The 13538-nt window shown below is 38.2% G+C and overlaps 1 protein-coding gene across 11 annotated transcripts in view; it reads right to left on the bottom strand.

The window, feature by feature from the left end:
• CLASP1 (cytoplasmic linker associated protein 1) overlaps positions 1–13538 on the bottom strand; it is a 263250-nt gene that overhangs the window by 79739 nt on the left and 169973 nt on the right. For 6 of the 11 annotated variants that reach the window (XM_036857233.1, XM_036857234.1, XM_036857237.1 and 3 more), the window contains 3 exons: positions 7372–7479; positions 5111–5137; positions 3170–3337 (listed from right to left, as the gene is read on the bottom strand). In XM_036857233.1, the coding sequence (XP_036713128.1) occupies positions 3170–3337; positions 5111–5137; positions 7372–7479 (303 nt within the window). The remainder of the gene's footprint in view (positions 1–3169; positions 3338–5110; positions 5138–7371; positions 7480–13538) is intronic. The other 5 variants (XM_036857232.1, XM_036857241.1, XM_036857242.1 and 2 more) reach the window with 1 other exon arrangement.

Genomic DNA, 13538 nt, shown 5'->3' with positions numbered 1-13538 from the left:
CCTAAAAGCAGGCAGGCTTCTCAGGGAGTTCTGGAGTCCTGCACGGGACGCTGGGAAGCCTGGAAAACCCTCTGACTGGTTTCATTCCTTGAGCGACACTCTACCTTTATAGCGTTTTAAGGGAACTCCTGACTTTTGTCTTTCAAGGAAGGATCCTACCAGAATTCCTATCAAAAGCAGAAGTACAAGAAGAACAATGAAAACTCCCGGAAGTTAAAGACATGAAACGTCTCTCTAGCCTAGACATTCTCAGTAGTCTAATCTAACAAAGAGCTAAAAGGAATTATTAATTTTCATTTTTTCCAAAACACATTTAACCAGAAAATCATCTGAGAACACTTTAAATGCACATCCACAGACTGTTAGGGGCAGAAAGTTCAATGCGTTCATAGCCTTTTCAGTAGACAGTTGGGAGAACAAGGGAACCAAAGGCAACTTCCAAAACGTGACTGCTGTAGATGTCAGCTGTTCGTGTGACTTTACCCTAAGTCACACGTAGAAGGAAACAATCTACACACACACTCCTCCATTTGCTCAGTTTATGAAGGAATACATTTCAGAAAGAAGAGCGTGGCAGGGTTTTGTTTCTTAGCTATCCAACAGGAATTACATCCTGTTTTGCTTAAGAAACCTTAAACGCTACAGAAAAAGAGCTCTGACATCATCTTTATCACAGGTGAGACAGGAAAATTTAGTTAAGAAATATTATTTCAAACAAAAAAAGGCATAGTTGAACCAAATACAATTTGCAGATAACTAAATTATTATTTCTCAGGGCAAATTCCAAGCTATGATGAAAACTGTTAACTGGTTTGGGGATTATAGAAAATATTCTTAAAAGATGCTCCTACTTTTTTTTGAATATTTATATTTAAAGTTGCTATACAATGAACCAAATGTTTAGACACATAGACATATACCCAGTATATACTAAATGATCAAAGAAATATACACTCTATTACAGAAAAATGCTAACATATCTGACACCCCATAAAATGGAATCTCTAAGCGGTACTAGAGGGAAAACGTGGAAAGATGAATTTTACTCATATATATTTTATATCTGTGTATGTATATTCTCACAATGTGCAAAAATGTAAATAAAGTATCTTCTTTAATCAGAACTGTATGTATGACCTCAAAGCTCCATCCACAACTAATCCCCTTAACGAGCATCAAGGAAACAACTTTCTTCAAAATGATGTTTCAAATAAGAACGCTTTGGAAGGTTAACAGGCTCCTATTTAGTTCTTACTGATGGATGACGTTCCACAGGACTTCTTTCAAAGGCTTATTAAATGCTGTCTTTCCAACTATCCACAATGCAAACTTCATACTTAAGACCACAGCCTACCAGGTCTTAGAGTCATGTTAGGTAATCGAGGTTGGATTATTTCCCAATTTCAAGAAGAAGGTAAAAATGGCATCTTTAATAAATTTAAAAAGTAAAATCCCAAAAAAGAAAAGAATTTTTAGCAGTATGAAACGAGTCAGGATCGCCAAGAAACATCCTATAAACTTAACTAATTGTGGGAAAAGGACAGCTGAAACCTCAAGCCTAGGTTTGAAATCAAATGTATTTTCCAAACAAAACCAGATCCAAATACACGTATGTGACAACAACAAATCTGAAATTTATCAGTAGATATTGCAGTCATGATATTTTCTCTGGTTGTATCCACATTACTTGCTATCACTGGATGCAGATAACTGGTCAGCTCAAAGACCATGTTCCGTAATGCCCACAGAAGGTCAGCATCATGCAGCATTTTAACAAAACCACGGCTTGATTACATTTCTCACTTGCTTCGGAAATGTTGGTCAAACCAAAGTCCTTTTGATTCTACTTCTTAAATACCTGCCCCCCACTGCCTTCTCGAAGCTCAGGGAAGCCTTCAAGGACATTCGTGAGCTGGACCCTACCAGTCCCTCTGCCCCCATCTCCCACCCACCGTGACAAACATCCTCGGCTGTCATCAGGTAAACCACTAGCGGTCCCAGGGCGCACGACGCTCCCTCTCGTCTGACCGTTTCTGCACAGGCTCCTTTCTGCCTCGTCTCCCCACCCCGCCTAGTGCCACCTTATACACCTCATCAAAACAGGACCGATTCTGGGAAGGTTCCCCTGGCAGGAAACCTAGGAGCACTGGGGCAGACATTCCTGGTCTACGGTCCCAGAGCACCTGCCAGGGTATCTGTCATACTGTCTTACATTTTCACCTCTAAGACCACAAGCTCTTTGAAGTCAGAAGCTAAATCTACTGCATTTATCTTCTAATCATAAGGTCTGACAACATGTGCCTAGCACATCACAGTAAACATTCCAGTATTCAATAAAAGTTGTTGAGGAGATAAATGAATAAATGAGAAAGGTAAGCCAACAGGACAAAAGAATACAGTATTCTGATTTCACATTAGTAGGTTTTTACCCTTAGAAAGCAGGTGAGAATATAAGAGTATGAACACAGATTTTTCACAATAGATCACAAGACTTCTAACCGTTTTATTAAAAAGGTAGCATACAAAGTAGATTTTAATAGAGTAAAAGACTGTTAAGCTGCTGAGAGTCATTCATATAAAATCCTACTACAAAGAAACTAAACACTACAACACAAAAATAAACACTATATATACCTAGTTTTCTTCTTGGTTTTTATGTTTCAACAACATTATGTCAAAAGTAACAACTACACCTATTCTGTGATGATAATTTTCAGCAACTGGGTTAGAGAAGAGCAAAATCAAAATAAATGTGGACCCTACAAATTGCTTCTGAAAATTTATATAGGTTAATGGCTATTTATTGCTAATCACTGAAAGACAAATGAAAAAGCAACAGTGCTCTTGTGCAGGAAACTGTGCAGAAAAAAAGCCCTCCCATTCCCCCAGGTTAATGTTTTGCAAAATGACTCTAACCCACAGAAGCCCACAATGGTGTAATTCTTTCCCATCAGTGTGAAGGTAAACCCCACATATTTGTTAGTCCTAACTGAAAACTGAACCTGCTATCATCTGTAAAAAGCACAAACTGCAATGTCTTTTTAACACAGGCAAAGTGACATCCTCAGTTCAAAAACAGCTATTTCCCACAGGAGACAAAGTCATTAGATTATAATCAAAATTATGACCAGGTTGGGAATGGTGTTTCAAGATCTTTGAGAATTCTCACCTAATCCTATGCGGTTTGGACTTGTTTCTCGGCTACATCCCTGACTCCTGGGAATCTTGCTTCGTTTTTCTGAAGAGGGTGTTGCAGGTGGGCCTCTCGAGGAACCCGCAGCAAGGCCACTGTAACCACTTCCCAACAATTTCCCTGGGGAACTTGATCGGCTGCCAGCTAAAAATGAAGCGAAACATAATTGAATAATGGATGTAAATCAAGAAATAAATTACAGTAATTTCAGAAGTCAGTTTACACATTAGTTTGGATCAAATATCAAGAGAATTTTATATAAAAATAGCTTTCTAGTTGGTAACATCACTAATTTTTCAAAAACTAAGGAGCATAAAGGAACATCAAATTATCATAAAACAATATTTATACACAGGAGAATTAAAGATGGAGTTCTACAGAAATGACTGCAAAATTTCTTGATTCAAAAGAGCAGGCTCAGGTTGAGTACAAAAAGCCTCTCGGTTGCACAGCAAATTTCTACAAATAATCACAAAGGCGTTTATTTATTAACTGGTTTGTCTTCTGTAGGAGTTAGTATGTTAAAAAATGGCTGAAAGAGTAGAAATATAACAAAAATTTCTTAAACACTAATGGAAGACTCCATTAATCTAACAAATGGAAAAGGAGGCAGAAATACGGTAAACAGAAATCACAAGATAAAATGGTAAGAATAAGCTCAAACATATCGGTAATCATAATAAATGTGGCTGGATTAAATTCAACTATTAAAAGACAGATTCCTGGACTGGTTTAAAAACCTGAAATGAAATTCAACTGTATGTTGTTTATAAGAGACAAACAACATACATAAAACAAAACAACAAAACAGAATAAAAAACAGCATTAAAAGAGAAAAAAGGATGTTTCATATTTTAAAGAATAATTATCCTTAAAGATATAATAATCATGAAACTTTATGCTCCATGTAACATAGCTTTGAGATAGAAAACACAAAAACGATAAAAATACAGAGAGAGACTGAAAAGGCCATAATTATTAATATACCTCTCAGAAAGACTAATACTAATGAAAGATTAATACACTACTCAGAAACTGGCAGAGCATGCAGTCAAAATTATACAGATATGTATAAACACACCTCCCACATATACACACAATGTATAGTCCAACAAACAGAGTACACATTCTTTTCACATTTCCATACAGGAATAATACAAAAACTGACTATGTACTAAGCCTCAAAGGAAATCTCAGAAACCTTTTACAAAGGTAGAAATTATGTAGAAAACATTCCCTGATGTGAATGCAATAAATTAGAAATTAAAATCATAATATGGTTAGTAATTTTTATAAATGGCTAAGTGACTAGATACCTATATAACCATTTCTTGTAAAATAAAATTCTTTCTTAAAGAAAGCAGCAAAATTTTAAGGATCGTACCAATACACCCAAATGGCAGTCATTAACTTAGATCATCTCCTTAAGCAGAGAAGACAATAAAATTCGCAAATATCAAGTGTTCGTTATCATGTAGCAGAACAGAATGACCCAGAGGGAAAAACCTTCAAAATAACACTTACCTGGAAATTAAACACACACACACACACACACACACACCCCTCCATCATTCAAATAAATCACTAAGATGACTACTTACAAAAATTAGTACTTTATAATGATTTAACTACAGTTTAAGTGAAATTCATTACAAAATTATCAGTACACGTTCCCATGAAGAACATGTCTCAGGATCTATTAATTTTGCCCATAAAATTTGAGCACACAAATAAACTATTAAGCTGTATAAAAGGAGAAAAGAAATCCATTTCAAACTCTAGAATTTGAACATACAGAAAAAACGCAGAAAGATTAACTAAGCTTATAATAAAGAGAGAAATTAATATTGTGCAAGGAACATGGGGTGAGGGAGAATGCAAAAAACAAAAAAAAAAGCAAGAAGAGAAATGGCTTACCACCAGCAGGATTAGCAGATCTGGATCCTTGATTATGAGAGCAGACCAAAGGACAGGCAAAAAGTGGATTAAAAGACAATAACACAATACAGAAGGTCAGCATGCAACACAGCACAAATGTCTTTGTTCACAAACACATTAGCAAAAGAGCTGTTTTTCTAGGTCTTGTTCCTCCTAGCCTATTTTCATACTTATTTTTACTTTATACACATCATACTGTATTAGCATTTATTTCAGATCTGCTCATGAAACACTTATGAACCTACCATGCGCCAGGCACAGTGCCAGGCGGACGAGATGCAGAGAAGATGCCGGGCCCTTCGGGGGCACCTGCGCTCTGGCTCTGAGCAGCCTGGCAGAAGCGACTGCATCTCACCGTCTGTGTATCTCCACCCTTGCACACGGTGCTCACCACACAGGAGGTGCTCCAGAGACATCAACCAAGTGGAAGGAACTGCTACTAGGTCGTCTCATCTGAACGTCTCATGCCAAATTCTCCAATATTTAAACATTAATCCTCACATATTTAAGTCCTCAACTATCCAAAAGACGCCAACTGTTAACTGTCCTAAATTTAATATTAACGAAATATACTTACTCTTAAACCAGAACTATGAATGCTAGTATAGCTACATTCGTAAACTATCTAGATGTGCTCCTATCTACCTATTAAAATAATTTTTAAAAGAATATTTGATTTATATATGTAAGTTTAAGGTCCAGGCTTGATCGTTTGCTGGTGTTGTCTCTTTCCCTTGAGTGGAATTTGGTGAGTAAAATAAAACTGATGAGCTTTTCAAGTGGATTCCCAAGGCAAGGTGCAGTATTTTTATAAGACTGAAAAATTAAAGCTCTATCATCCCCCACTACAGAAGGAACTTTATTTGCACCAGCTCTTAAGCAGAGGACCCAGCTAGGGGCAGGGACCCTTGCAGAAGCCAATGCCAGTAAACAGCAGAAATAAAGAAATGGAAAATACTGTTCAGCCCTCACTCTCCAAGAAAGGAAACAACCCTATACAGCTAAAGGGTTAAAACATTTTTTTATTCAACTCAATTTCAACGTATTGACCTATATTCTGAGTCTCGAACATTTTTGGCCAAGAAAAATTTTTCTTGCGATAAGACCCGACTCATATTTATGAGGTCATGGCCAGAGTATTATACCTATCTGTGACTCCAGGTATCACTAGGGTTCACCAGAATAACCAGGGCCTGCACACTACTCCCCAGGCAGAAGCTTCTGGACTACCCCTGCACAACCTATGCTGTGTGGTATTGTGTAACACACTAAAAGCATGGGCTTCTGCGTCAGACAAACAAGCCTGGGTGCTGTCGTCTCACAGCAATATGTCTGACCTTGCACTTTCTTTTCAGAAAGGACATAAGCTTCTTTTAACATGAGGACTCTAGTTATCAAAGGGACATGGGGAAAGCATCTAAATCCAGGAGGAGCTGAGGAAGGCATTCTCAACACCTACGAGAGAAGCTAAGGTTTGGCCTCAGACCAGCCGCTCTCTACACAAGCCACACAGCTCCCGGGGCCACGAAGGAGGCCGACCCCGTCAGCTGACGAGCACCTCCGCCATGGCCGCCTGCCCAGGAGGGCCCTGACCCCCCGCCCCACTCCACGTGCACGGACCGGGAGGCTGGGAAGTGAGACACTAGAGGCCTGAACCCTAAGAGAGATCAGAACGCTCATCCTGTCCACGGCTGCTTTCATGGCTGATGTTAACAAATCAGGTGACTCAACATACACAGAGAAGCAGCAATGGAAGCGAGGGCAGCCGAGCGAAGCGAGAGCCCACACTGGCAGGAGGACAGGAGCAGGGTGACGTGTTAGCGCAGCGGGTGACGGGGGCAGCAGCTTTGAATGGATGTACTTATTGCCGCTGGGAAGAGACCTCAGCATGAAGTCATCTCCCCCTGAGCTGCTCTTGAATGACATCAGGATCCCTCATCAACAGCAAAATGGGTCCCAGCCCAGGTACGATTCACTTTGGGAGGCTTGAGGGGAGGGAAACTGCATTTCAATGTTTACTGCCTAAGGATACAAAATGTAAATCGCCTGGAAAGGGGACACAGGTACACTGGAATACCCCGTCTTGTAAGCATCCAACAAACATCAAGATTATTCACAGTGTCTTAGAGCCACAGAAATGTGTTTTTCCCTCAAGTCGATGAAAATACTATAAATTTTCAGCTGCAGAATGGCTGTTGGATAAAACTAAGAGAGCAGAGAGCATAAAATATACTTCTTACGCTGGGACTGTGAGACCACTTTGGCGCGGCTGCGGCCCCGACTGTCGGAAGGCGTGGAGGTGACATTGGTGGCGCTCCCAGAGCTCTGCCGTCGCGTGCGGATCCGACCTGGAGGACATGGCAAAAACAGTGCTTCTGTAATGTTTCCAATTAAGCGCGACCACTCCTCGGGCAAGGGGTAAGGGCTGAGCCACCTCCAGGGGAGCTGGTCTCCCACGTGTGGTCCTGACACGCGTCCCTGTGTGCGCACACAAATTCTACAGACACGTCAGAAACTCCTCAGAGGGAGTCAGGAACCCATCAGGTGCTTTGCTTTCAATTGTTTCAGCATATTCTATTTTCAGATGGGGAGGTGATAGTCACTTGAGGGTTTTTTCCACAATTTTTTTTCAGATTAAATTCTCTCTCCTGTTCATTGCCGACATATCTGTCAAATTTCCAAAAGCAGGAAAGAATATTAGCTGTCATCTTCAGAAAACTACTATAGAAAAAAAAAAAAAGAGTAAATGCAAAATAAAACAAAAAAACCTTCTTAACTCAGCAATCAACAAAAGCTACAGCACCCTAGAGAATAAATGTGTCTTGCTATGTAGCATTAAACTTCTATTTTAAAAGCATGTATGCCAGCAAGTTTCTAGGCTGCAAAAAGATGCCGTTTATAGAAAGAATCAATATTAGGAATACCTAGAGGAATGACCTGAAAATAATGCAATGTCATAGGCATTTATGAAGAATATTTGCCATTGTAAGTAAAGCAATGTGTTAACTCCAATTATTAAAGCATGAAACCATAAAAATAAAAATGGATTCATAAATACAAAATCACTGATGGTAAGGCTAGAATGATGAGGAATTAAACTTTTTAAAATTCAGGGCTTCTCTGTTTTCAAAGGGGCACAAATGCCCCGACTTCCATAATTCAATCAGAAGAGCAATCTGATGGGGAAAACACAAAACAATTTGAACTCCCACTGGTTTCTTACACTGTTCAAAAGCACATCTACCTCATCAACTGAGAAAGCTTGCAGAAAGGCAACACGGAAAAACAAATCCTAAGGCTTGAAAAGGTTCAAGAAAGGAAGGTAAGGAGCAATAAAAGAAAGCACTGCACTTAATTAAAAAAAAAAAAAAAAAAGGGAAGAAAGAAAGAAAACTAGAAAGAATCAATGACTTTCATTAGCAGTTGAATGAAAGACCTACAAGTTCTAGAATCCAGACTAAAATTAGGAGCTATATCATATAGGATACTATGAGCTATATATGTGTGCACTCAAAATCCTCACACCAACATATAATTATTCCCATTTTACACATGAGGAAGCAGAGAAGCAAGGGGGTTACTTAATTTGTCCAAGGTCCCACCACGGGTTCAGATGCCTGTGCCTGGTTGCCTGGCGGGCCGACGCGTGAGCTAGGGCATTTTACTCTGCTAAGGAAGTCACAAAGAAAACTGAACGTGAAAAAACAACTGAGTCTAATTTCTTAGGATTTTTTAAGTGATCATCCAAACCCTCTCAGCTAAGAAAATAAAAAAATCTTCTTTGCTATGTCCCTGTGTCCTCCACCTCCCCCGCCCAACACTTGGTAACATGATCCCAAAGCCAGTGGTCATCATTCCCTAGCATTTCTTTATGTTTTTAATATACATAGTTGCATAACCAAGAAATAGATGGCATTATTTTATATTTTTTAATGTTTTTAATCGTATCATAGAGTATATATTTTTCCAAAACTTACTGTTTGGCTCAACATTTTATCTGTGAGCTCACTTACGGAAGTGATTTTTCTGTAGGATGTAAAGGAGAGATCCGTTTTACTTTTTCTGTGTGACTAACGAAGGTCCAAACAAATTTACTTAACCCCTTTCTTAACTAACCTACAAAGCCATCTTTGTCATTTACAAGTACTTGTACACATGCAAGGGTCCGTCTTCTCCACTGTGGCGCCTGCCGCATTAGTCCATGTGCCCATCCTGTGCAACATACACTGTTGCGAGTAGCTTTTCAAAACTACCTTCCTAATTGGTAGGGCAAATCCAGCCACTTTTCCCTAAAGCCCTCTGCTCTCTTGCATATGCGCACGGGAAGATGTAATAAAAAGACGTGTTGAAATTCTGACTGGCAATGTGGAATTTGGGGTTAATCTGGGGGCGGAGGGGGGGGGTGGCTTTATGATATTGATCTTTCCATTCATTAGCGTTTTCTCTTTTTCACCTTCTTCAACGTCTTTCAATAAAGCCTTATAATTTTTCCAAAAGTTTTATTCAATTTTTATAGACTTATTCAAAGGTGCCTTATTTTTATTATACACAATACAGTTTATTAAATTATATTGTCTAACTTGTTGACAAATAAGAATGTGACTGTTATATTTTGATCTTAACTCTAGGGATCCTGCTAAATTTTTATTAATCCTACCAATTTACATGTAGATTATTTGGTGTTCTCTAAACAGAAAACCACCTGCAAATACACTTTGATCACTTTATCTGCTGTCTTGGACACACAGCACAATGCTCAAGAGAAGCACGAGGTAGGCTTTGCTATCTTGAGCCACATGTAAAAAAATAATTCTGGAATTTCACAAACTATACTTCAACAAGTGAAGAAAACTCATTCCTAATCGCTAAGAATTTATCAAAAATGTTTCTGGAACGTTTTAATGCTTTGCTTCCATCTTCTGAGATAAGAGGATTATTCTCCTAAACGTACTGAGCTGCATCTATTAGGTTTGAAAGTATCCAACCTCTGCTGTCATGACTCACGCAGTCACATACACAGAATGTCTGTATTGTACCTCATCTGATTCTGGTACCAAGGTTACAACAGCTACATGAAACCAGGGAGGGAAGCTTTCTCTCTTCCTGGTCTCTGAGTTTATGTAAGACGGGAACTGTCCCATGCTTCACAACTTGCATGTATAGCCGTCTGAGCATGGTAGGGATTTTGGATATCTTTTCTATTTTAATTAAGTAATTAGCTTTTGGTGGGGGGATGGAGTTTTAAGTATTGATTCAAATTATTTAATGAGTAGTCTTAAAACTACTTGGGTTTTTTGTTCTTCTTGAAGAAACAGGTTTTTTCCCTAGAAATTCGTCCAATTTGTTTTAAAATTGTTAACATAAAATTGTCATAGTTTTCTACTACCCTTTAAAGCTCTACTGACCCACACTTATACCTGCTTTATCATTGCCAATGCTCTGTACGATTCTCCAACTGACCTTTCCAAAAGTTTGCCTATTTTATTAGTATTTTCAACGAATCACATTTTGTATTCCTTAATCTTCTAAAACGAATGTTTAATTCCTACTTCATTAACTTTAACTCTTATCTTTGTTACTTCCTCCCTCCTTTTCTTTGGATTTATTCTGTTCTTCCACTAACACACTGGAAACAAACTAATTCAGTCTCTCCTCTAATATAAACTTAGGGCTATGAACTTCCCTCTAAGCACTGCTTTTGCTTCATTCCACAAGGATTAATATGTAGTTCAACATAATATGTTGCTTTTGAAAAAATGGATTATAGGATCTCATTTGCTAATGTTCTGCTTTGGAAAAATAAGTTGGATCTATACTTCACACTTTACACCAAGAAAAGCAGCAAATGGACCTAAGATTAAAATGTCAAATATGAAACCATCAAAGTTTTAGGTAACTTCCCTGGCGGTCCACTGGTTAGGACTCCGCGCTTCCACTGCAGGGAGGACGGGTTCAATCCCTGGCTGGGGAACTAGGATCCAACATGCCGCGTAGTGCGGCCAAAAAAAAAAAGTTCTGAAAGAAAACATGGGAGAATTCCATTGTAACTTGTAGTGGAAAGTCCATTCTCACTATAACAAAATTAAAAGCCATTAGAAAAGATTGATAAATTTGACTAATTTTTTTTTTTTTTTTTAAATCTCAGGATGGCAGGAAGAAAACTATGAGCAAATTCGAGAAAATGACAAATGGGGGGAAATTATTTCCAATTCATGTCATAAGGTGCTAATTTCCTTATCACATAAAAGATTCCTAGGTATCAATAATAAGTTCAACAGCAAGTGTGCTGGTAAATGTTTGACAATTAGAGGGGAACTGGCGGTGGTGGTGGTGGGGGGGCGTTGGGGGAGTGTCCTGCTGACTCGTGGTGTTTTGCAATTCCCTGGTGTAAATATTCCCACCGTGGCCTATTTGAGGCCATTGATATGATGTAAACCAGCTTATAAAATTCCTGAAAATTTAACAACTGGAATCTGATGAACTGGTTCAAGCCAGCTTCAACATACCACTGTCACATCCCAATAAAGAATGGTCAAAGGCTAGGAATAGATATTTAACCGAAATAGAAACGGCCCCTAAATGTATGAAACAGTGTTCAGACTCCCAGTAAGAAAAAAATATTAAAATGACGTTAAGAATGCTATTTATCACCGACAAGACTGGCAGAAATCTTAAAAATTTGCTAACAGTCTGGCATGTAGGCAAACAGGCACTCTCATTCATTGTTTGTGGGAGTTAAAATTAATACAGTCCCGACAGAGGGCTATTTGGCAATTATCTATCACAATTACAAATGCATGCACTTTTTAATCCAACAATTCCACTTTGGGTAATTTATCCTCCCAATATCCTTGTGTCCATGCAAAATGATGTATCTAAAAGGTAATTCATGGCAGCACTGTTTGTAACAGCAAAACTCTGAAAACAATCCAAATGTCTATCAATATGGGTTTGGTTGGTTCAGGTTAATCTACATAGGGGAATGTACAGCAGTATTAATGAGCGAAGAGGTTCTGCAACCTAACATGGAAGAATCTTAAGCTATAATTAAGTGAAAATAATGAAGGTGCAGAATAGTGTATGTAAATATGCTACCTTTCATGTTTTAAAAAAGGGAGAAGTATGATTTTTATATTATTTCTTTTTTTTGTCTGTTTTTTTCCTGCTGCGCCGCACGGCTTGTGGAATCTTAGATCCCCGACCAGGGATTGAACCTGGGCCCCTGGCAGTGAAAGCATGGAGTGCTAACCACTGGACCACCAGGGAATTCCTTATATTACTTCCTTATGCAAAGAAACTATGGATAAAAATGAAACTAAAAGCACTAACACACTGGGGTTGAAGGAAAGAGGTGGTAACTAGACAAATGAAGGACAAAGATGGGGGGAAACTGCGTACCTCTTTATATTTTCTGAGTTTGGAACTATATTATATATTAGTTATTCAAAATTTGTATTTTTACATACCACCCACTATAAATATTAATTTGCAAATACTTTTTTGTATATCTTGAGGCTGTTTTTATTAGATCCATAAAAATTTAGGTCTATTGCATCTTAGTGATTTATTGAATCTTTTATTACATAGAAATCCTCTTTTTGCCTTTTTCGGGTCTGTTATTAACAAACCTTCAACAACTTTCTTTTACTATGAATTTCTCATCCTTTGTCTTTTACTCTATCTGTAGCCTTAAAGGCTTAATCTCTTTAAGTATCATATTGCTAGATCTTTTTTAAAAGTTTAAGTCTAATAATCTTTCTATTTTAACTGGAAAGTTCAGTTCATTTGAGCTTGTTCTTACCACTTATAGGCACGCTTTTTATTTGTCTTGATTTCTCATTCTCCTTTTATCTTCCTTTGTTTCCTCCTTTTGTCTTAATTTTTTTTAAGATACGCTTTGCTATCTCTAAGGTAACAATCTTACAGATTAAAATATTATTATTACAAGCACAACTTCTAGACCCCTTTTTTAAACTTTTTATTCTGAGATAATTGTAGACTCAGATTTGACTGTAAGATATAATACACAGAGATCCCGTGTGCTCTTTACCCAGTTTCGCTCAATGGTAACATCTTACAAAACTATTGTAGAAAGTCAGAAACAGGACATGGACATTGATATGCTCCATTGATCTGATTCCAGGGTCCCCAGTTGTATTTAAACTCTGCCTTTCCTTTGTGGGTAGTCTCTTCTTCCCTCTGGCTATTTCTAATATATATATTTTTTTAATCTTTGGTGTTCTGCAGTTTCGCCATGATGTGTTTCACTATGGATTTTTCTTTTTGTCTTGCTTGGGATGTACCGGGTTTTCTGCATCTGCGGTTCAGTGTCCTTCAACAATCGTGAAGATTCCCAACCACTTCCTCTTCAAATACTGTCTCTGCCCCAGTCTTTCTTCTTAAAACT

Source organism: Balaenoptera musculus, chromosome 7 (assembly GCF_009873245.2).
Source record: "Balaenoptera musculus isolate JJ_BM4_2016_0621 chromosome 7, mBalMus1.pri.v3, whole genome shotgun sequence".
In the NCBI taxonomy this organism is placed as follows: Eukaryota; Metazoa; Chordata; class Mammalia; order Artiodactyla; family Balaenopteridae; genus Balaenoptera; species Balaenoptera musculus.
Note: the sequence above shows the minus strand (reverse complement) of the source record. Positions and strands in the feature narration are given on the sequence as shown.